At 44.7% G+C, this 25,975-nt stretch overlaps 1 protein-coding gene across 1 annotated transcript in view; it reads right to left on the minus strand.

The window, feature by feature from the left end:
* The window catches only part of LOC143006992 (uncharacterized), an 86,341-nt gene that overhangs the window by 38,536 nt on the left and 21,830 nt on the right, over positions 1 to 25,975 (minus strand). Inside the window, exons 7-12 of the mRNA XM_076158370.1 lie at positions 18,726 to 18,809; positions 6,440 to 6,598; positions 5,666 to 5,749; positions 5,050 to 5,196; positions 3,519 to 3,686; positions 1,653 to 1,832 (exon numbers count right to left, since the gene is read on the minus strand). Coding sequence (XP_076014485.1) covers positions 1,653 to 1,832; positions 3,519 to 3,686; positions 5,050 to 5,196; positions 5,666 to 5,749; positions 6,440 to 6,598; positions 18,726 to 18,809 — 822 coding nt within the window. The remainder of the gene's footprint in view (positions 1 to 1,652; positions 1,833 to 3,518; positions 3,687 to 5,049; positions 5,197 to 5,665; positions 5,750 to 6,439; positions 6,599 to 18,725; positions 18,810 to 25,975) is intronic.

Raw genomic sequence — 25,975 nt, forward strand, 5'->3', positions numbered from 1 at the left:
CAGGATCAGAGCCTCCCTGTCCCCTGTTGCCTCCCTCTGTCTGCTCCCAGCCATTCTCAGTGAATAACATCGGAAAGAAAGGATTGGCAGTTCTCCAAAAAAACACGGGCCGACAGCTTTCCTATTCTTCCTAGCGACGATGTCCAAGTCTGTGTGTGAGAGAGCGGAGGAGAGAGCGAGGGAAAAAGCCCTGCACATCTCAGATGAAGGAGAGTGCTGACATTATTTGTTCAGCTGTGCTAATGTTAGGACATTAGAGGGAAATGCTTAATACAAACTTCTCTCACTTTCATATATGTACAAGCACGCACACACACACACACACACACACACATACCGCCACTGTCCATGTAATGATGGACTGAAGTGTGTATGAGAGAAAGCATAACTGTATGTGTATGTGCGCGGGTGTGTGTGTGTGTATTTGTAGTAGATCAGAGAAACAGCAGTTTTGGTGTGTAAAGCAGGGCCAGATGTGGAGCAGAAACCAGATCCCTGGACAGAGAGAGTAATGGTCCATCTGTTGACTTAACCAATCCACACACACACACACACACACACACACACACACACACACACACACAACTAATTACACATACTGTACAGCCCGGAACAAGACACAGATCTACATGAATGGTTGTACACAACTACAAAAATAACTAACCACCTCTTACAGTTTTACTGCATTTGATAAATGGTTAATTTACACATCTTAAATTTAAGCCTAACTGGGTGAAATTACAATACCATCACTGCAAACAACGTTTCATCCTGCAGAGTAGAAATCCTGATCACACATTCAGAGTAAAATAGATATCATCAAAATATCCTATTTTTTTATCAAAGTAAAATACATTATTGTGTTCTAGTAATATGAAGCTTTTTTGATTAACATCCTTTAAAATTGGGCCAGTGCGGTAACAATGGCCTTTACTGACGGCAAACAAAAATCCCAACATCACCCCGTGACCCTAAAAACACGTTCTGAAAATAATTATTCTGAGTGAAGAGGCTTGAACCTGGCGTCCTGCCTGAGCAAACCTAGGCCTCGGGCGGTCAACCAGCGGGCTCCCTGAATCACTGAGCATCTTTCCAACCTGGCAAACTGAAGCCCAAACACAAAAGAGGCAACACTAACATATACTTTTTTTGACATGTCATATAAAAAGAGACAAAAAAAGAAAATACATCTATTTTATCCAGCCTTTTTTGTTCAGTATGTCTCGTGAAAGGTGTGTATATTTTCTTTCCATCAAGGCTCTAAATATCAGACCATCCTATTACCCATTATCTAAAACCTTATTATCAGCGCCATTGTGGGAATAGACAATACATTCTGTCAGTGTGAATATAACATTTGGAAATTGAATATTTGAATGAATTCCTCACCTGGGCGGCCTCTCTTATCAGCCCCATTGTGGAGAAAAGACAATGCATTACATTAAAAGTGAATATTATATTTCATCTCCATTCTGTTGAAATTGCACATTTCCAGTTTAACCGTTTCACCTGCTCCTGTTTTTGCCTGGCACTGTCCAAGCTTCTGGTGTATATGTTCACTGACTTTGAGCATGTCTCTCCTAAATTATTTGGATAATATGTCAAATGTATGATTTCATAGCTTAATAGTCGACTTCAGCCCTTTAAGATACCTTTTTTTCAGTTGTGCGACGGATCTGTGTCAGTTCCTGCTGCAGGCGCTCCACCTCTTTGTTGGCGAGGTCTAACTGGTCCTGGATCTGCTGCCTCTGCCGCTTCTCCAGGATCAGGCTGGTTCTGGCCTGATCCAGGGTCTGGCCGATGTCGCTCACTGCGCACTCGCTGGTCTGGAACTGAGGAAGGGGGTGGAAGTAGATAAAGAGGAGGGGAGAGATAAAGAATAAGTGCGCACCGTTTTTCTATGGTTTAACCTTGAACTGAAGGCCGATCGTGGAAACAGGAGCGACAGGGAGAGAAGTGTGGAAAGAGAGAGAGAGAGAGAGCGAGAGAGCAAGAGAGAGAGAGAAGCACGCAGACCCATGGATGAAGAACTTCTGATGCAGAGGAAGAGGCACAACAGAATAAGAATGTCTGAGCCGTTAAAAGATGCAAACAGGAGGAGAGTGTGTAGTTTAGGGACGTTTGCCCTCCGTTCTGTCTCCATGGCAGTGAAAAGGAACATCATAAATGCTTTGTGCCATGGTAGGGAACCCTACAGTTACTGCTTTGACTTAGGAGCAATAAAACCGCTGGACTACACATCATAAAGTCGTAGGACACTTCAGAAGAGTGTTCCTTTGAGCCTGCGGCAAAGCTCACAGTGAGTTTATGCACGGGCCCTTCATCAGTCAAGAGAAGCCATCATGCTGTGATCAGACCAGATTTCTGAAATGTAACCTTCCCGTTGGAGGAAGCTGGTCGAAGGCGTGCGCTCTCAGTGCCAAAACCAGTTAATGAACGCTTTTTGAAATACTTGTTATGCGGCACATTTGCACAAAATTGACTGATTGATTTTTGGAGGGCTGTAAAAGTATAAACATCAGTGCTTAGTTTACTGTCATATACTGTGATACATCCTCTCTGTGCTATGTTGTGTTGTAACTCCTCGTACTGGCAAATTCATTTGTACAAACAGTTTTTCATGTCGACCCTTTGGCCGTTTTAGATTAAATGGCTAAAAACTGAAAGACTCAAATTTGGCACAATTATGCAGCGTCAACCAACGTGAAAACACGGCTGTGACATCAAAACACATTTAAACACCAATCTCCTTATAAGAATCATTTTCAAAAAGCAAAAGAGGTGACAGAAGATCACCTCAACGCAACGGGTAAATAGGTTTATCTAAACCTAAAAACACATTGATGCCACTTCTGAAATACGCCTACAGGGGTGAAAAAGAAAGTGTGTGTGTAAGAGAGAGAGGGAGAGAGAGAAAGGAGAAAGAATTATAAGAAAGGACAAAGAGGGAAACCTAAAGGCCATTCCATTCATCATGCATATGACTCTTTAATGTTCCCATTCATTAACATTGGGTCGCATTGGGGCGAGGACGAGACTGGACGAGGAAAAACGGAAGGGAATGAATCCAGGTACAAGATAAATAAAACAGAAATAGCAAAGAAAATCATAATGAAAGGATATGTGAGAGGAACGCAACAAGATTTAACCCCCTCCCACCCATCCCCTCACATACGCGCACGCTCAGTCTCCCTTTCTTGGCTAACTGATATTCATAAGAACATGGTCCTTTATTGTACAATGAGCCAACCCTCTGCGGAGCTAAGATGGTGGCGATGAGTTATTAAATATGGAGAGAGGGCGAGAGAGGGAGGGCGGACAAGGAGGAGAAGAAGGAGGGATGATTAACTGTGAAGGAGGTAAAAAATGAAGAGAATTCCCTGATGTGCCTGACTGGATTTGATTTAGAGAAGGTTGCCCAATTCTGTTCCTTATTTAAGAAAGAGCTTCCCTCGTGTGTGTGTCAGGGGTGTGTGTGTGTGTGGGTATGAGTGTGTATGTGTGTGTGTGTTACCCACTTTACTCTTCAGTGCAGCCACAGTGCCTTTGAGCTGCGAGTTGTCTTGGACCAGCTGTTGTGCCTGTTTCTCCGTCGTCGCCATGGTTCTCTTCAGGGAGTCCTGGGTGGCTCGCAAAGCAACCGCATCGTGGTCCAGGTGCCGCACGCGCTGCTCGCTTTTTTTCATCTAACACACGCACAGGCACACAAGAGAATACGCTGTACTCTATGTGCATGTATACAGTACACACACACACACCACTATTTGATAAAAATCCTTTTAATTTGTCTTGGTTTCAGGCGTTTCACACTGCGTTTCTACTGCGCCAACACACCACAAGGGTAAAGAAAAGAGAGAAGCTGTGAGGTACACTTTAACTTCATATTAATTTTCTTCCCAAAATTGGTCTCTTAAGTAATTTCCTCATATTTCTTTGTCTGAAAGTTTCCAAGTGAGATGGTGATTGTTGAGACTGTGCAAAATACGAATAACTAGATGGCACCCAGCGGAGTTTGCACCTCTGCCAAATCTCAGCAACTGTCAAGATCTGCTCTGTTTGACGAGCGGGATTCCTACCAAAAAGTTTTAATTTCTCCTGAGTTTCACATCAAGCAGACACTTCCTTATGTCTGAAATGGAGCAAATCTCTGAATCTAAATCTACAAACAAAGACCAGTGCCGGTGGCCGAGATGTTGTTCCTGAAGCAAGTTTGAGCTCCAGATGCCGGAGTTCAGCTTGTAAGACTTAAAACCTGGGGGATTCAAGGTTGTTAAACAATGGGGCACTGATGACACACAAGCTCTTTTGTCTTTGTTATTTACGTCCACTATGAATGAAAAATTATTTCTTAAAAGATTGCACAACTAAGAATTCAGAACTACTGAAAATCTGACTGGCTAGATGTAAACCGCTGCGACTCAAACAAATGCGCCACTTGCTGTAATCATCCTGAACCTTGAAGGTATGGTGGTAATGCGAGCGAAGACTTTTGCAGAACAAACAAAGCAGAGCATCCTCCAAATAGTTTGGGCTAAAGTGGCTCCTAATTTAGTCAGGAACTGAAAGCTAAATTGCATCAAGTTGCTTGTTCGAGCAACCAATCGTTTTTTCTGACATCTGCTGATTTTGCTGTTAGGTTCATGTTGATAATTTCACTCACACAAATTCTTACTCACCAAACACAAAGATTACAGAATAAAACACATGAATGCTACACTAAACAACTGCTGATGTTGTGTTGTATTACTGTGCATCAGTTTATTGATGAAGTACTGAAGGAATGGGATTAATTACTTGTAAGGAATCAGACAGTGCTTGAACGCCTCACGATTGTGTGTGTCCTGTGTTTCAGAACCCCTTGCCAAATCCAAGCCTCCAATTAATTAGCACAGTGTTAAATGAGCCCTGTGTTAGATTAGTCAGGAGGCCTCTCAGACAGCCAACACACACACAAACACAGCAGACAATTTCGTCAGCCTGACATGACTGATGAGAGATATACACACACACACACACACACACACACACACACACACACACAGCGTGTACCAGCAGCACAGCATCCTTCTCAGCGACTGAGAGTCTCTCCAGCTCTCTGGTCATCTCCTCTAACAGCAGACTTTGGTTCTGGACTTCCGTCTTGGCACCGGCGCAGCTCTCCTCCGCCTCCTTCAGAGAGCTCTCCAGACACGCCGCCTAGTCCATATATCATCAAAAGTAGTGGAAGAATGAGCTAAAGGTAGTATTTTATGCATTTTACCTCATCTACAGCCTGTCTAATGGCCATTTAGAATGATAAGCATTGGGGCAGTTAGTAGTGAGTGAGTTAAAATGACTCTTTTATCTAGAAATGCCACCGTTTTTAGTGTGACTACAGGGAAATAAGATTGCTTTTACACTGAGACAGTAATGTGTAAAAGTTCAGTACTTCATCCATTTACACTGCAGTTTATTGAAAATTTGAAGTAAAACATATTAGGCCACTGAGCAAAACTACATCTTCATTCTGTTAACTCATCTGTAGTGTAAGAGGGATAAAAGTTTAATATGAAACAAAAGAGCACATTCTCTTTCTTAAACTCGCAGCGTGGTTATGACAGTTGTAAGTCAATACGGTGTGTGTGTGTCTGTGTGTGTGTGTGTGTGTGTGTGTGTGTGTCCATGCCTTGTGTGCAACACTCTCCAGCTCTTTCTCTTTCTCTTCCAGTTGTTTCTCCAAAGCGTGGCGCTGGCTCTGCACGCTGCCGAGCTACGGGGGAGCGACAGGGCGGAAGGAAAGGAGAGAAGCAAAGGAGAGCGAGAAGGAACGCAGGGCGAGGGTTAAGATGGTTGTGAATATGACGATGAACGATCAAAGCAAAATGAAAAGCAATAGAGGACAAGTGGGAGGAATGTTTGACATACAGGCCCACACACAAACACACACAAAGTTGTCTTTTCTGTACATTTCCTTTTAACATTTAATTTGGTACATCAACTAACTTTGTGTGTTTGGCTCACGGGTGTGCATGTCCGATATGTGTGAAGTTTTGAAACCTATTCGACACATTCTTCCCTAAACACGAGAGGAAATAGAAAGCATAGTATGTTCCATTTTACAAAATAAACATTTAAGTATGCAATCACTCGCAACCTCATGGCTCCATTACGCAGCCATTCAAAAGATGCAGTGGGATGTGACTCCTCGTTTTACTGAGAAGGCATGCCGGCAAATCAGTTTCATATTTCATTATAACTGGCACTAAAAACTTTTCTAGAAACTTCTTAACGTCCGAAAAATGTATGATGTTGCCACCTCCATGCAAATAAGAATATGATCTCATCCGGCACTTATTACAGAAGCTCTGAATATCTTTTTAATCAAGGATATTACCCACTGGTACAGACACACACACACACACACACAGCCCTCCCCACACATATAGGTACGCATAATTACCTCCGAGGTGAGTATCTGGTGTTGGCTGTTAGCAGATGCCCTGTGTGCGTCTAGCCGCGCCCGCAGACGAGCACCGTCCTCCAAACTGTCCTTGGAGCGCCGCTGGGCTTCGTCCAGCTTTCTCGACCTGTCCCAGAGTCTCTGTTGAAGATCACCAACCTTACACACACACACAAACACGAGCAAACACAGAGAATATTGTGTTATAAGCTTTTCACAGCTTGATTTCAAAGCCAAGCACCGTCTGCTTCTAGATCGACCAGTAGCTCAGTGGATTGGCTGGTAGTTTGTTCAGGATAAGGTCGGCTTCACTTCCTTAAAAAGGCGCCGATGTCGTCGTCTTCAACTGCAACTGAGCACGACTGACTTAACCAGATGAAACTTACCGAGGAGGGGAAGCAAACTCATGTCTGGTTGAACTGGACAAAACCAAAAAACGCTCTACAACTCAACAAACGGCAGCCAGGCACTCAATGCTTGCTCATGTTCACAAGCTCATCCAGGCTGCGAACTGAAACAGAAGTCATGCATTTAACCAAATTCTGGCAGACGGGTGTGTGGCGGGTTGGGAGCCAGCGGCGCATATGGGACGGACAGTATGTGGATGGATGTGGATTATGTTGCAAGAGTGGTTTGAGAAGTTTCATCTGGATGTTTTCCTACTTGTTTGACACACAGAATATTGCAGTGGAGTCCACCTGGCCGTATTTATTTGCTCCCGTCTGGCTGCGTCTGATTTCTTCACATCCTCAAATCATCTTTGTTATAGTGACATTTCCATTAGCACCCCCCCCCCCCCCCCCCCCCCCCCCCCACTGCAGGTCAGTCCCATTTCTCCACAGGTCAGCCAGTTAAAGACCAAAATGTCCGTCAAAAGCTCTCCCATAGCCCAAGGTCTTTACAGGAGCGACTTTCAGAACTCCATAATATTGTTACATAATTAATACATCACAGCAATTTCTCTCATCTTCCAAACCTGCCACTATCTGAGATGATTAAAAGTTCCCATGTGGCCTATGTGAAGTCTTAATTCTCCAGTAGGGGAATATAGGACCTTGGCTGGAAATCTGGAAGAAAGAATATCAGATTTGCGATTTATTTCAAATGAGTGCTTAAGCCTCGGACTTTCATATTAGCCGAGCCCCTATTGAGAGCGAAACCTCAATCTGATCAAGTCTCATTACTTTGGCAATCAAAGTTTCCCCCCTGGGGTCCTCCCTTCAACTCCTGCCCTCCCCCCCGTCCCTCCTTTGCTTTTACTCTCCTCGGAGCCATCATGTGTGTCTGCCACCGAGGCGGAGGAGGAGGAGGAGGAGGAGAGAGAGGAGAGGCAGAGGAGAGAAGGAGAGCGGCTTGCACAAATCCTTGATTGGCCAAAGTCTATCCTCCATTGAGGATTACGAGCAGAAATGGAACATTTGAGGACAAAGGAAGGAGGGGTGAGATAGAAGGAGACAGAGAGGAAGAAGAGAGATTGAGTGCGAGAGAGGGAGAGTTATGGGCACACACACACACACACACAGCGAGAGAGAGAGAGAGGGTGGCTAATATAATTGAATTAAAAAGATGGAGCGGGGCCATTTCTAAGCAGGTGGGAGTGTGGAGTGAGAAAGAGCAGGCGAGATATTAACTTCTAATAAAAGAGAGATTAGAAAGTGGCTGGGAGGACTGCTCTGTCTTTACCTGTGGGAGTGACGGCCCCCACATAACCTTTCCACTGCAATATGCACGCTGATATTGGCCACCGCGTCCGGCGCGTGCCACACACAAACAGACAAATGCATACACACCAGCGTGAAGAGTGCGATCTGCATATCTTCCTACGAGGAAATATGTGACATTTGAAGGGACACGCGCGTACACACACACACACGCAGACACACAGGCGCAGAGAGTGCCAGCGATGCATTATCAGCTCTCATTCAGCGTGCCAACAGGCGGCAGCCATCAGATAATGAAGACGCGGCTCTTTGGGAAGCTGCTGCTTTACAGACAATTAATTAACTAATTGGTTTAACGAGCTCGTTAATGCGGTGCGTTTTTGGCAGCTGCCATGAATACATTAACAAGGCTAATTCAATTAAACAGGTGCAGATTTCACAGCTGCTTCTCTCGCGGGCACACACACGCACAAGTGCAATCCTACAGGTGTTGTGTACATGCCCGCTCCATTTGACTCTGATGTCTTTCTCAGCGAAACATTGGCACTGGATCAAAAGCATAATGATATGCAGATCAAGTGGTGTGTGCTTGCGTGTTTTCTCCCTGTGTGTGTGTGTGTGTGTGTATCTGTCAGTGCTTGTAGCCTCAATGGGCTGGGGTGCCCTTGATTCAAAAGCACTGCTCAGTAAGCTCGAGCAGCATTGGTAATCTGTATAATTGAGAGGGTATGAAATAAGTGGGTGGAAAACTAATTGCGGTGCTGTGATAATACACCGATATGGCTAAAATGAGATATCAGAACCCCCCGAGCTGCAACCGTAACGTCAGCCAAAGCTTCAGAGTGTAGTATCATTTTTAATTTGCATCGAGGCTTTTCTGCGTGATGCGTTTATTTGTGTGTGCGTGAGAGAGGGAGAGAGAGATATCATTCATCATTGGGGTTCAGCTAGGTTTTGCAACCCAACTATGAATTTTCAAAGCAATTTGTGACGATAAATCCATCATTAACCGCAGTGAGCTTGTTTTGACAGCATCGTGCAATCCGGAACGTCACGTGCAAGAGTCTTGGTAATCGACGCAAATTAATTGATTGATTGAAAACAGACAATACACACTTTGCTGAGTATTGGAAAGTAAGGCTGCTTTTTTTCCTCCGCCACCTTGACGTTTTGTAGCTATTGTTATGAACGGGGCCAAAGCTGTCCTTCAGTGTAGAAATCATCACTGTAGAAAGAGGCCATTCAGAAATTCAGTCGATTAAACAAATAAAAAGATTAGACACAAAGGTACAAGATGACTTCAATTGTAAAGTTTCTAAAATATTGCAACAAAAGACCTGGACTTCTTTTCCTTATTTTCTCCATCTGTGCTCTGAGTGTGTTGTAAATGGCACACCATTTGTCAGAGGGGGGTGGTGTGTTCGTATGTTTGACATGACTGAGTGTGAATGCACGCATGCGTGTCTGTGCGCGGATTTGGTGTGTTTTGGTTTGATATGGCGGTGGCGAGCGGCTCCCCCCCTCAGAGGCTCGCTAAAACGCTGAGGTCGGTGGTTGGCTGAACTCCCATGGAGATGATAGCGCTGATTAATTTCCTCCATCTTCATCCCTCCCACTCCTTCCCCTGTCCGTAGGTCCGCCCTCTTTTTCCCTTCCCCCAGCCCCTTCAGCAACTGCTGAATATTAAATCAGTTCCTCATATTTTTTAATTTCTAGATAACCACAGTTCATTTCTCTCCCGGTGTCATACAGCCGTGACACGCTGTAGCAGCCTATATATTAGCCAGAGCTGATGTGAGTTATTGTTATTGTTATCTTTTTTCCATTTACTGCCTTTGTGTCCTACTGTGCACTATGCATGGCTAAATTATTACCAGCATATGCGGTACAAATATCTAATAACACCATTAGTAATTTGCAGTGGAATTTCCCATCTTGACGGTTAGATTTGCTCATGTTGTGTTTAAGAGCCAAAAGTCGGTTTTAGTTTAGTTTTACTGCAACGTAAATATTGTCTGTGGTATTATGGTTGTTGCAGTTTTTAATCAAACGTGTTTATGTGTAAGTGCGTGTGTGTGTGTGTGTTAGTGCGTGTGTGTGTGTGTGTCTGTGTGGACATTTACAGACACCACTGACACACGTGCGCAGCTGTGATGCAGGTTTTATATCCGTATGCACATACATGCAAAAAAGGGTGTCGACCGACTCACAGACATACGTGAGCATATGTTACACGCGAAAGCATTGACATTAATGTGTGCACGGACACACGCAAAAAAACAGACACACACACCAGGAGTGTCATCACTCAATGTCCCGCAGCAAATGAAATCTCATTCTCTCTAACAATCTGAGTAGCCCACTCTGAAATCTCACCCCCCCCCCCCCTCCCTTCCCCCACCCATCTTATTCTGTCTTCACTCAATCAAATCCTGTTTTTTCCACACCAACCTGCTCCCCACCTCACATATGCTTCATATCTACACTGTCCACCAAAACAAATGCTAAATTACAAATGTGCAAATCTCTTTATACGCATACAAGTTTCTCCCCGTGTTTTTCTTGTTGACCCAGAGGCTTCAGAGCGTCTCTCTCTCTCTCTCTCTCTCTCTCTCTCTCTCCCTCTGGTTTCCCATTCTCCTCACTTGTTTTCTTTTTTTCCTCCCCTCTTCTCTCATTCATTTCATTCCGTGTGCCTTCCCATCATCATATTACTCGACATCACCTGCTTGCATAGCCTGGAACCTCGCCCAGGAAAAACTGGAAAGCGGGAAGTGATTTGGAAAAATGAGGGCAATAAAAAAAACACACAGGGATGAATGGGGAGATGTGATATAAGGTAATATGCTAACCCAATCAGCAGGCTGCTGTTTGCAGACAGTATAATCAACATATCGGCCTAATGTCATTACAGCTATATGAGAAATAATATTGCGTGAAATGATATTGCGTGGCGCGTGCGTGAACATGCTCACACCTCCAGATGTGTGTATTCTGTGAGCTCAACACAGATAACGACTCGCAAATGAAAAAAGACACGAATGCGTTCTCACACACACACACAATTGTTCAAGAATACCCTCGTAAATCATGTATTGTTGTATTTGAATTTAGATTTGTTAACATGTAGAAATGTAGGGTTAGACGATTACAACATTACATTAAATCCTTAAAATCAAGTGCCATTGTTTTGATCTTGATAGAGTATTGTAGTTGATCCTCTTGATAAGATAAATGGTAACTGAAAATTATACTGATTTTTTACAAGATAAGGCATTCTCTACTGCCAAAATATCATTTTTTGTCCATTTGACAAAATCAAAGAAAATCTGGGCCACAATAATCGATATGCTGTCTAGTAACAAATAGGACTAAAATCAGGCAACAGAAGAGTTAAATTGTTAAAGTGAGATCCAGTAAACAGTGTGTTCACGCAGGATAAGTACAATAAGGCTTATTTTGTCAAGGTTAGTGTGGCCTTGGTCAAACTCTAACGAGTGTCATTCTAGTTTCAAAATTAGAACTGTAACTGTAACTTACATAAGAATGAAAATACTCTCTCTCTCACACACACACACACTCACACAGACATTTGCATATTTACACACATGGATTGGCCAGTGGCTCTGACACAAGAGGATATTAGTTAGTGTGAGGCTTCCATATCCTGAATGCACGAGGCCGCTGATGGCCTCTATTGATGGACACTGGCGTGAAGCCATCACTCAAGTTATGGAGCTTTAATTGGAGACAGCATAAAACGATAAACCAAGAAACATGCATGGCTGAGCAGCCCAATGTAAACCATTAATCATAGCCAAGGCAAAGACAAGTGGCCGCCACATACACACATGCGCACACAAGCACTGAAAGGCGCACACACACATGCTGCTCTTACACCACACACCTTGCATGTGCACACAGATTTGCAGAGAAATGCGCGCACACACACACACACACACACACACACATATGCATGGAGCGTGGCAGAGACAAGTGTCCCAGTCACATATTCTGATGATAGATGACCCATTTAACTTTGATTTCTGAGAGGAATGAGCTCTGTAGTGATACAGGGTTACCACACACACACACACTCACTCATTCATAATACACAGATACCACACACAAACTACATATATGAACTCACATTGTGCTTTTAGTTTATATGTAAATAACAGTTTGCATTATCTCTCAGACACACGCTCATCCCTCACACACACACACACACACACACACACACACACACACACGCACGCACACAGACACACACACACACACACACACACACACACACACACACACTTATTTGCATGAAATGGGTTATAATATGGGGATGATTTGTGATGTAAGCAATCAGAAGTGAAGTAATTCATCAGTTGCTGTATGCAACGCATATCTCCACTGGTCATAAATACAGCAACACACACACCTGCTTGTGTAATCTGCAAAATTCCACAGAGGAGAGGATAAATCAGTAGCAGAAAAAGTTGGCATGAAGGGAAAAAAAAAAAAAAAACATAAATAACACTAACACGCACAAATATGTTCTCAGTTGCGCGCCGTACTCCACAAATACCGGGCGTAGAAGACAAAAAGTGATATATTTTAGGAAAGCTGGGTGCCGTGTAGCCAACTTCACATCTGTAAAGTCTCGTAAACAACTACGCTTCTTTGTTGGTGTCCTAACCGAATTTAGTTTGCTACACACAGAGTTTACTTATTATGCCTTTGTGTGTGTCTTATTTTGCAGAAAGCGTTTGTAAAATACGTCTCCAATATTTGATATCTGAATTGGCTCGTCTTTGTCAAGTTATTTTCCTTTAGTATAGGTGTGACCTTGAACTGAGCCATGTCCTCTTGTGAAAGGGACCATGTGAGCTCAGAGAAGGTGCTGTGGTTATCCAAGTATTCAGTCCACTTCACAAGTACTCAAGCAGAGCCGTTTCTCACATACCTCTATGTTAATAAAGGGAAAAACCAACTTCGTATGACAACTGTACCTTGAAGAGAACCATAGTACCAGGTGCTACCATCCTACAACACACTCGCGAGAAACACATCGAGGTTCTGCAAAAGATACAGAATACAAGCAAAGGAACAAGACAGAAATGTGTTTGTCAGACATTAGGATAGGCAGGGATGGAACTGTGGGAAAACACTGCTGTGAGGAACCACAAGAAGGAAATAGTTTTCAATGTTGACTTAACTCTCAATATTAAGGTTAGGGTACTGCAAAATACAAAAGCGTTCCGGTTTGCTTCCAGCTTTGGTCCCAAGAGCAATTTCAATTTACAAAGACATAATGTTGAAATTCAGACCTTGTGTTTGGGCCCTAGATGCCTAAATTGACGCCCCACGTCCCACTGCACCCCACCACAACCACTGTCCAGTGACATATGAGACAGTGTTGATATTTAGACAGATGGTGCATAAGGATAAAAACCTCCCAAACGCACACACGCATAACACACGCGCGTGCACACGTTCCATACAGCGGTTGTGGCCCCTCAGCGCTCCTCTGTCCTCACATGCTTGGTTTCCCCATCTAATTGCTGCCATTCGTCAGTGTGTGCGAGCGTGCATGTGTGTCTGTGTGTGTGTGTGCCTCTGCGTAGCGCGTTTGTGTGCTTTGTGTTTCTGTGCTTCTGTCGCTGTGCATTTGCAAACAATTGTGGAGAAATGTGAGAGAGCAACAGATAAACAGGGAGTTGAGAGAGAGAGAGAGAGCGAGAGCGAGAGCGAGAGCGAGAGAGAGAGAGAGAGAGAGAGAGAGCTGTCACTGTGCCATAGGGCATACTAAACCTGTCAGCATTTAAACCTGCTGGCTTGTACTCTGGCTTGCCAAGTGGCATTAGTCTCACATAATATTCTTGCCTTTCATCAAAAACAGCAAACACCAAATATGTGTGTGTATCCTGTATAATATTTTAAACACAACCTGAATCACTTCACCCAGTGTAATATCGGGGACTTTTCCTTCATTTCACGCTGAGGTACAAGGAGCCATTGTTCCTGAACCGTCTTTTAAGATCCTCTCCCAGGGAAGGAAGTCTCCAATGGATCAGGAAGCTGCCAGGTGGATCTCACAGGACCAGACATCAGATGGAACGTTTTGAATACTAACCGGGGGTTTAAATCATGACGTTGTGACGCAGTGCTGGGGGAAAATGACGTGATGAAACTAGAGTGGCTCTCTTCTCGTCTCATACCTCCACCAAGGCAGTCAACAGTCAAATTATGGCTCCCTCTCTCTGTGATGCACAATGCAATCTAACGTAATAGTTGTTGTTTTGCGACACACAGTGATTCTGTTTATGTCACCCCTTTCTGTTAACATATTCCAGTCATCTATGCCTGATTTTATTGTGTTGTTCGAAATCGACAAACGCATACATTTAGTCAGGGTAGGATGCTTTATGTTCTCAAGGGTTTATGTTTGTATTTTTAAAATTTTATGGGGTTAGCAGCCCCGTTTCTAAAACTAGTCACAGCAACAATAACAAACTAACATTGCAACAGGGTGTTTTTTGTTTTGTTTTAAGAAAGTTAACGAAATCTGCATCCAGATCTGGTTCACCACCAAAATGTGCGTGGTTCTTCTCCGGATCACACTCAGGCAGCACGGCGAGGCTCATGAAAATCCTGCGACAAAACTAAAACAAACAAACCAACGTGGATGAAAACGAGACCGACGGCGACAACAATAACCCCCAATGCGGAGATGTGGAGAGTAAATAGTATGACAACGGCTTCTATTCTGGGGGCTGTGTTGTGGAAATACAGCACCTATTGCAATTGCAGACGTAACTCACTGTAATTGACGCCATCTTTCACGCCGCTCGGAATCACGGCGGTACATACGACAGCAAGGAACTCGCAGGATGAACCGCTTAAGTTTGCATACCGGACTTTTCGGGGTAAAGCCGTTTTCTGATTTAGTCCTGAACTTTTTGTGCCAGTCTATTGTTATTATTGTACAACCCAGATGCAGATGCAGCAAATCAGGGAAACAAACACACACGACTACGAATGCTCTAAGTGTACAAATGAGGTAATTACTATTTAACTCAACTCATCTGATATTAACATTTTATACAAGTAAGCAAATAAGACTGATTGCATCTTTTGTGCAATCCTGAGGAATACGTCTACACTGATGACTCCAGCTGTTTACATTTGGTGTGAGTTCTCGTTCATATGTTGTTGTGCCTCTGCGTGTTTAATAAGAAGGTCCACGGTTATTACTTTTTCCACCCCCCCTGTACGCGCGCTGGTGTGTGTGTGTGTCTATGTGTGCGTGTATGTGTGTTCAACATGATAATTTGTCAGTTTATGTTGTGAGGGGGCTAAACAGATAAGCAATCCACGGCTCAATCCTTCATCCTGCTCTGATTATAAATCAGCTGGAGCTCTCAGAAGCAATCAGCGAGAGCAATCTGCAGCCGGCACAGACACCTTATCAATCAGGGGGGACCATCACGCTGTCACATGTACACACACAGGCATACCCGCCACACACACACACACACACAAACACGCACGCACACACAGATACAGGTACGCCGCATTTGTTAATTCTACAACCCCGCCCATCTCCCTCTTCCTCCTTGTAAAACTTCCTCCTCTCTTCTTCTTGTGAAACGGCATCACAGAGTTTCATGGCGCTCGCTGCCTGGCGGCCACGGGGTGCCAGGCCAAAAACATCACTCCTAATTACAGTCTGATATTAATAACAAAGAAAAATATTAATCTTGGAGGTAAACACTAAGCCGCTTAAAGGAAAATTGCAAATAAATCAGATTATCTTATAGGAATATCCTCCGAATGGGCCAAGGGGGTAATGAGAAACCTGGGCCACCCTCACTCCGTCTCTCCCACTCCCTCTTCCTGTCATTTCCCGCTCCCCCGTTCTCCGGCGGAATTGAAAATGGTGCGACTCTGTGTACGTGTCTGGGTGTGTATCTGCGCATCCATAAAAAACACACACCAACCTTTAAAAACCCTCCACGCCGCCATAACGGCCGCCCCTCCCTCTACTGCTGTATTCATTTTTCACCTCCAATTTTATTTTTTCATCAGTCGGGGGTGAGGGGGGGTGCGGCTGGGAGGGGACGGGTGGGGGGGCCTGCCGCCGCCGAGCAGATTCAATTAGGTTCTGTGATTGGGCCGCTGGCATTCAGCGGGGTCATGGAAAGGTTAAAGAATTCAGTGGCACAAACATGATTATGGCTCTGTAGCATTTGATCAGAAGTCAGGTTTGTCACGGCGAAGTGGAGCCCCCTTCTCTTCCTTGCACTGGGACCACCGGTTCGGCCCGAGTGTGACGTGGGAGCTGTTCCACGTGTTGGTTCAGTTGATTCTCCCGTCGAATAGTAATTACATGCCGAAGAGGATCCGTATACGGCAAACGCAAAGAGGTATAAACACATGCACGGGTAATGTGCATGTGTGTGTGTGTTTATGTGTGCGTGCGGCTATACCATGCTGCAACACAAGCACACACTAATAGTTATGTATGCTAAAAAACATTCTAGTTATCTTCCACTCTCTCTATCACATATACACACACACGCGCGCTTGCACACACACACACACACGCACACGCACACACACACACACACACACGCACACATTCTGAGAGTGGCGGTGTAATAAAGCCCACCCTTGCAGTGAAATTAAAGCTAGTCAATGACACTGTGTGCTGTGTACACACTAAATCATTTTTATACCCAGATGAAACAGCCAACATAATACCAGCTCTGCACATGTATCCAATATCACCTGGAGACTATGAAAAAAAATGGGAAAAACAACAACAAATCAAATATCATATTGGATGTGTCAGATGCATGTCAGAACAAGAGACAAATACTAAATATAGGAAATATGGTACAATAAGGGTGTGGGATCCTTTTATATTCAAAATGGCCTGGCAGAGAGCACATTATGAGATACCGGATTGATAAACAGGCCAGGTTGCCGTTGTTCAGTGAATATAATAGAACAATAATGTTGCTCCTGGGTTAGCAAAGATTGCATTATGATTTTAATGTGTTTTACAGACACAAACCCTTCACGGAGGGGAAATTATGCCGATAAATAAACGGCATTGCATTTTAAAACAAAGGGAGTCAAAGTTAATGAGAAAAGGCAGTGTTGGTTACCGTGCAGTGTGTGACAGAGACACCAATGTGGCTCGTGTTTAACAGACGAAAATACTATTATACTATATTATATCAGGCCCGCTGCTCTATGATTGATCCTTATAGTAGCAACAGTGCCAAAATTGAGCACAGGAAGTCTCTGGCCAGCTGAAGTCTGTTAATACCTCAGAACTCCAAAGTACAGTCCAGCCCAGAATCTCATTTATTCCAAGGTCACAGTATTCCCATGCACACACACACACACACACACACACACACACACACACACACACACACACACACACACACACACACACACACACACACACACACACACACACACACACACACACACACACACACACACACACACACACACACACACACACACACACACACACTTGAATTTGCCCATGGGTAGAGTCATTTCGAGAGTGATCCCTGTCAATCACCTCCCTTCCCTCAAATCACCGGATGCCAAATCCATCAGGGAGCTTTCATCGCCGCCATTACCGCCTCAGGTCAGAAAGACCAGCCAGATGTGACCCGTCAATAAAAACTGTTTGGTACTCCGGTCCCTTGCTGTGTGCTAATTGTCCACCTAACAGTCAAATATGTCATACACTCCCTAATTCTTGTGACCCCCACCCCCCCAAACCTCTCCCACCCCCACGCACCAATCCCCCATTCCATACATATGATGGGTATTTACATGCCCCACACCGCGGAGAGCAAACAAGCTCATTTAAAAGTTCACATGCTAATGTGTGACATTTAATCCAAACTTTACACGGGGAAAAGGACACGCAACAATAGATTTTGATTCCTTTCTTGTCCGTGAATCTCATCATCTCGCATCTTCCATATTTATGAGTTGAAAAGGCGGGGACACCTTGGAGGGAGAGAGTGGGAGGGATGAAGAGCGTACAGTTTGAAAACTTGGGAATGGATAAGAACTCCCAATCTACTGGTGTGTTTGTGTGTCTGTGTGGAATTCACAGACATTTCCCAACACACACTGTAAGGAGAACACAGACACGCACGGAGCCTTGACGTCAGGCTTAATTCGGGGAGCGGAGCCACAGTTGTGTGTGAGGAAACACACTCAGTGGAGCTCCATATGTGCAGGATTGGGTTTAATGTTAGAAATTATTTGTAGATGTCAAATATCAGGGGTAATTGTGTTACTTGGATTTCGTTTAAAGAATAAGCTCAAATCCCACTGACCCTATGGGGAAACCAAACTTAATGAGGCCAGATGATGAATTTTCATTAGATTAATATTTCTCCTGGCTGTGGCATTAATATTTGAGCAGAGGCAGGAGGGACACTGTAGCTAAATTAATGAACAGAAAACACAGCCACACACCATGTCATAATGAACATTTGAAACAGGCTACAGTTATGCATGACATTATGGAGGGGTGTGTGTGTGTGTCTGTTTTCTGTTTGCCTTTTATTTCCACACAGTCCCTTTACCTCAGAGAGAAGCGACTCCTCCTTCTGCTGAAAGTCCAACAGCTCCCTGCTCTGTCGCTCCTCATGTTTCCTGCTGACCTCGAGCTACAGAGGGAGAGAGAGAGAGAGAGAGAGAGAGAGAGAGAGAGAGAGAGAGAGAGAGAGAGAGAGAGAGAGAGAGAGAGAGAGAGAGAGAGATGAGTCTAGATTCATTTGTAGTTCTTTTTTTAAGATTTTCATTAATGAAAATTCACATATTTCAGTCTCTTTAATTGCAATGATTGAATTCATTAAACTATAGAATATTTAGATGACAAAATATTCTCAACATGCAGAATACACAGATGCAGTACCAAACACCCCCCCTGACTGATCTACAGAGGAGGTCAAGCAGTGTGTGTGTGTGTGTGTGTGTGTGTGTGTGTGTGACAAAGTGAGTGGCTTGCAGTGTTGGAGGAGGATTGTCGTTTTTTTTCCCTCACTCCTTGGTTCTTTGGCTGTCTCACACACACTTACACATACACACGCGCGTTCACACACAGATCGACCAGGACAGGCCAGGGATGAGCACACCCCATCTGATCTGTGGCCCGTTCATTCATTAGACCCATGCTCTCCCCTATTGATTTCAGCTTAAGTAATGAGAAAGCTTATCCAAAAATCTTTAGCATTTGGGCTCCAACTTAAGGGAATCGATGGGGCCATTTCCCATTTTGAACAGCACATACGCAGGGGTTTTATGTACGGTGAACGGGACAAATCCCGAAGCTGATAAATCAATAGGCCTTTTTGTCGATGGACAGGCATGCTTGCACAGACACGCACACACACACATACATGCGTACACGGACACACATGGCTGATAAATGGTATTTTTGAGGCAATTAAAGTGAGCTGTAAACATATGAAGGCCAATCAATTGGTCAGCTAGGTCTATTATCAAGGCTTTAACACTGATTTAAAAGGGGCTTTAAGGAGCCAGGGGCTTTAAGTGTGCCACAGTCACTTATGCAGATCAGCAGCAGCTACAGACCTGCACAGATCAGTGGTGCACTGTGCTAAGCTGCTCGCACAAACAGAGACTATACATGTCACCGCCAAACAAGCCCTACTAGCACGTCTGCTGCAGCATTGCTGTACCACCACCAAGAGGAAAAACCTGCTCCAATTCATGGAAAGACAGGGGAAATTGGTAATGTTTGTCAAGGACAGAGAGAGAAAATGGGAGGTTTGTTCTGAACAACTTTAAAGGCCACTTTTAGTTCATGTGTTTGTGTTTAGTTGCTCTATTATTTTGGAGAAAAAATACCCAAAAATGCCTTGGCTAATATAGCAGGAAAACATTTCTAAATTATGTTTCGCTGCCGTCATCAAATCTTTGAAAACAAACATTGCCAGCCACGGGTCTAATATTAACTCCCACTTAGCCAAAGGCATTGTTAAAGAATTGCATCATGTCTCCACTCCATAATTCATTTCTAAAAAGTAAATGTGTTTGCATGTTGGTGCGAACAGGAGATGGGGCAGAGCAGCATGCAGGACAATTCTGTCTATGCAGAGGCAGACAGGCTTGTTAGGGGGAGAAATGAATATATCAGCCCTGTCCACCCTCAAGCTACCCCCCCCCCCCCCCGCTTCCACTTTGCTAAAGGTGAGACACGTGCGTTAGCAAAGCTAACCTACAGACAACATTTCCCTGAGGTAATTGGTTCCGCATTAATATTCATTTGATTCTGAATACAGCATCTACGACAAGCTTCTCTGCTTTGATGATCGGTGCCTCGCTCGCCTTGTCCAACACAACATTTTCACCCAATAACCATGGGTTCAGACAGACGCCTCCCCCCTACACACTCACAAAAAGACACGCACATACACACACGCACACGCACGCGCACACACACACAATGAGACTCTTTCTGTTGCTATCTGGGAAATACTGCAATGATGTACAACACACCGAAAACCCATCTGCCCTCATTTTGTTACTTTTGTCTGTGATTCTTCTCATTCTGACAACAAATCCTGCTATTTCATCCTACTGTGTGTGTGTGTGTGTGTGTGTGTGTGTGTGCTTGCGTGTGTGTGTGTGCTTGTGTTTCTGAGGCATGACATTTCAATTGTACGTTCAATCAAATTGGCAGAGAGGCAGTGAGGAAGCATGGGGTGGTGGAGGGGTGACGAGGGGCGCGGGGGTGTTCTGAGAGTTGCCGTCCAACCGTTACCATGGAGAATCACTTCTGTCAAAACCACCAAGGTCACAACTGCTGACCTGCAGTGATGTGGGTATAAAACTGTATTAGGAATAAGACATAAATCTGTTGTTTCTCTCTTTCGGTGCTCATTTCATCTCTTGCCTCGTCTCCTTTCCTCTCGTATCACCCTCAGCTCCTCTATCCCTTTTTCTCCCTTCATTGGGATTCTCGCCCTTTCTTTCATATTTAAGACTGACTAATTGCGCCCCTATATGACTTGTGGTGTCGCTGAATCCATTATGTATGGCCGGAGCTGGCAGCCAGTGCAGCGCTGCCTGTTTGGGGTCATTATAATTCAGTTTGCTAACACACAGCCATTGTGCTAGTGTGGGGTTAGGGGAGATGGTATGATAAAATATTGAGGGCGAGCGAGGCAGCCGCAGATGCTAGCTGTCATGTGTGAGCGAATGAATGTTATGACAAGCATGTTTAAACATTCATGCGGGGAGGAGAGTTTAGGAGGGCTTTTCATTAACACCAATATGTCTTCGTCTCCCCGCTGCAGACGCTGCTGGTGGAAGCATGACAACTAGAGGGAGGAGAGGAATTAACATCTCGAGAGGAAACTGTCAAACACACACACACACACACACACACACGCGCACAGAGAGAGAGAGAGAGAGAGAGAGAGAGAGAGAGAGAAGGAGACAGAGAAAGAGAGACAGAGAGTGGAAAAACACAAGCTCACGTGCAGATGAACACACACACATTTTACACCGGTTGAGCACCTCACATCTAAGAGGAAAAGTGCTAAGTGAAATTGACACTCCTGCTTTCAAACTCCTAACAGACAGAACAACAACTTTCTACTGTTTACCGGAACAAAACATCTGTGCCGGGCTGATCAAATAAGACGGCGGCACAAGTGAGCGACGTGTTCAAGCAGGAACAACACACGGGTTTGTTTGAGTGCGACGACGTCTCACATCAGCAACAACAATGACATAATAGAACTGATTTTTCCAAAAAGGGAGACGGGGAGAATGTGGGAGGTTTTTAAAGACTCAAAAACTTACATCACACACACACATACACACACACACGCTGCTGGGATGTTGGTTAAATTTGACCGGTAGCAGCGGCGAAGAAGAAAAGCTATTTGTGGTGTTTGTTTACATAACCTAAACCAGTGGTTCCCAAACTGGGGGGGGGCGCAGAGCTACTGCAGGGGGGGGGGCGCGGCGCAGGATCGGAAGAGGAGCGATATGTATAAGTACCGCCTCAGGTAAATGAATGAGGTGACACTTCTTCGTCTCGCTGCAGGAGAATGAGCGTCCAGTCCCGTATTGTTTTATACCGTCTCTCTCTTTCCCCCCCACGTTACACAACAAAAGTTTGGGAACGACTCACCTAAACAATATGAGACAAAGGTGACGCCACGCCACGCTGCAGAACATCTAAGCTACACTTTTACACTGGCGCGCAATTATGGAAGAGGGCCCCGCGATTGAGCTCGGCGAAACTCAGCCGAATAGAGTGCAAAAATCAATACCGATGTTGATGATCTCGTGAACTCAAATCGAGGCGAAAGACAGAAAAAGGAGCATCAAGTATTCTCAGCGTAAGTGGCTCCGACTTGCAAAATGTGTTTGCATAACATGAGCTTTAGCTAATGTCATAAATGGATTTAAACGGTGCAAGGTGCATTACAATTATGCACCGTCATCTCTTTTACCCACACCTTGATGCTAAGATTTTGAATTAATCTACTTTTCACCGGTCAGGCAATCCCATTTTGATATTCAAAATACGCTGCGTGTGTGTGCCACTGACTGATCTAATCAGTCTTAAACCAGTTAATAAGCCAAGGACACAGAGGAGATGACTCAGCTGATGTGAGCACCGGCTAATAGCATCTCGCCTGCAGTCAGACGGCTGACGAGCGCGGCAGCATCAGCGGGTTGGTTTGCCCGTAACAAAAGTGCAGGATTGAGCTTTAAAACCTCGCTAGTTAATGTGTTGCGCTGGATTCCATTACAGCAGGGGTCAACTTGCTTCTTTAAGGTCAAATTGAAACTTTAATAATGTTTTACCATACAGGTGTGCATGGTTCCCACCTAGTGTCCGTTCATTTCAGTTGTAGTTACAGATTTGCCAGCTAGATTGAGTTTGATGTGTTTCAAATGTAACATACACACTGTGTCAGGACAGCCTGACATCAGACAGACGGACGGGTAGATGGAGGTGCGCTGACATCATGGTTTTATTTGAAGCTCTCTCACTGTCGCTCCATAGAGGAGCAGAGGAAGTCCGATCTGTCAAAACAGATTGCCGTCTACAAACTCCACATGATAAACTTTCCGGGCTGAAATGTTGCAGGCACACGGGAACAACACACCACAGAAGCTAACAGAGACAAGCATCACACACATAAATAGTACACACACACACACAAGCTGGAGAGCACATGCAGAAACTCAAACTGACTATTAATTAAAAGCCAGAGCATGGAGTTGACTCGGGGTGGGCGGTTTGCAACACCACAAAACTGGGAGACTTCCTGTTAGACATATATCTGTTGCTGTCTCTCATCCCTGCATACAGTATGCACAACAAAGATGGTCTTGTGTGGGGTGTCCCCCTGCGCTCCTCCCCTCCCTCTCCTCACTATTCATTACGAGCGCCAGAAGCTGTGGTCAGCTTCAAAGGACGAGCACGCATCCTCCGTTCTTCACTCGCTCGCTCATTCCTTCCCTCTGTCGTTCTCCTCTGCTTCTGGCCTCGCTTCCATTGGCTCCCTCATTTTCTCCCCACCCCCCGTCCACCCCCTCAACGTCTTGCTCTCTCTATCCCCCTCCGAGTCTCTCGCTCTCTCTCTCCCTCTCTCTCTCTCTTCTCTAAACACTGTCTCTTCCACATGGCCTGGATAATGAGTGGTGAAGCTAAACTAGAGGAAACACGGCTCACTATTAGGAGGGGAACGCTGACTGAAGGTTTTAAATAAACGGAGAGAACTTGAGGCCAAATTGTATTTCCAAGGACATAAACTAATGGAACAGGCAGGCGCTCTCTGAACAAATACACACTCTGCTTAAACTACCATAATAGTTGTGAAAATATACATGTACTGTGGATCTAAGTGAAGAGCAGACTGGCAGGCAGACGTACATACAAGTGTGTATATCCTCACACGTACGCGTACGCAAAAACAACACAATGCTGTTCAATACCACTGATTTCCTTTGGTGTGCAAAGCCTACTTCCTCCCATTCAAACGCAGAACAAAGGGGACATCGAATAATATGAATGCTTGTCTATATCATTGTAAACTAATTAGCCAAATGTGTTTTCTTAAGTGTCTCTGATATGCTCTCAGGCATAGAAACCCACACCCACGCATAAACACACAGAGGAGCCCTCTCTCATGCTCTCTATGGGGTTAATTGGGTTATCTGGGCTGATTAGCATAACTAATTAGGATCCCTGTTAAGAGATAAGTGTTATTTATTCAATTAGAGTTCTGTGTGTATCTAAGAACGCGCACGTGTGTGTCTGTGTGTGTAACGATTCTCTTCATCACTGGCACGGGTTCAAATGAAAATGAAGAAGTCAGGCCCGTGTGCGTCTGTGTGTGTCGTCGTTTATCTGTTCTACACACTCACAGATGCTCAGCATCAGGTGCCAGATTACTCCCATCACCCCCCCCCCCCACACACACACACACACACACACAGCTCTTAAATCCCCCATCATCATTAGGCATCTCATCTGTTTAACATAATTAGCACTGTTAACCAGACGAGCTGAGTGGAGCCAGACTGTGCCAGTCAGCGCGGCTGACGTCTGTCACCTTCCTGCCCCTTTGGAGGCTGCTGAAGAGGCCACTTGTCCCTGTCAGGTGGGTTTATGGCACATTTGCATGTCCTCGCTGATTGCTGACTGATAATGTAGCAGCGGCGTGCCAAAGCGTGCAAAGGGGGGTTGATTTCTTTTTGAAGGCAAACAGCGTGTTCGGTGACAGAGCTACGGCGGCTCTATCAGTTAATGGAACAATACTGAGCGGCAATACTGAACAACTTCTCTGTTCGTGTTTGCAAATGCAGATGCTGCCTTTTGTTTGTGATGCTTAACATGCGCTCCGAGCCGACAGCAAACATGAAAAAAAAAATTGAGGAAAAAAAAAAAGAAGCAAATCAACAACATTCCTCCAGTCGTCAGCCGGCAAGCGAAAACTCACAAACACACTCACAAATAAGCAGAGAGGGAAAATGAGCGAGCGAGAGAGTGAGGGAGCGCTACATTTACTGAAATTAAACATTTTCTCATCAGCCTGAGGGTGCAGCAGGCTCACTAATGTATTATTCATCCCCACTTCACAAAGGAACATTAATCAATTATGAAGATATGAGGATCTTAAAGTATAGAGGAGAGACGAAGAGCGGCCCGTTCGTATTAATATGCGGCTGCAATCGTGAGCCACAGCCGCCGCCCCCTCCTCCCCCTCCTCCCCCCACCCCCACCTCCTTGCTCCTCGAATCAATATTTTGCAGATTAATTTGGAGCGGTTGTGGCGAGATGGTGGGACAGAAGGAGGGGAGGGTGAGGGGGTGGAGGACAGGGGTGAGAGGAACTGAGGTCTGAATTAAGGTGAAGTGCTTTGTTTTTTTCCACCCCCTCCCCCCCCCCCGACTGTGTATGAGTGTGTGTCCGTGTTTGCGTGTGTAAATATGTTCCTTCTGTCTTGTTGTGGGTAAACATGCAAAAAACCACTCAGTAGGGAAACGTAATCACAGGAATATGACGGAGCAGTTGACACGCTGGGTTGAGGTCATTATTTGGAGCACGCAGCAAATGTCACACACTGATGACTGAAAAAAAATGGTCTAAATTGTGGGTCCGCGTGTTTTCATCGGTAATATTTTGACTTTGTGTCTGAGGACGGGAACAGGCCACTCGCTTGGCTTGATGAATTTACAATTTTGTGCTTTTCATTGGCTGAAAGTACAGATTTTCTCCTGAAATGTGTGAGAGTTACAATTGAGAGAGCAAAATTACAAATTTTTGAAGTTTACACAT

The sequence above is a fragment of the Genypterus blacodes genome, unplaced genomic scaffold (genome assembly GCF_046128005.1).
Source record: "Genypterus blacodes isolate CSIRO-AG114 ecotype Tasmania unplaced genomic scaffold, CSIRO-AGI_Gbla_v1 ptg000076l_1, whole genome shotgun sequence".
In the NCBI taxonomy this organism is placed as follows: Eukaryota; Metazoa; Chordata; class Actinopteri; order Ophidiiformes; family Ophidiidae; genus Genypterus; species Genypterus blacodes.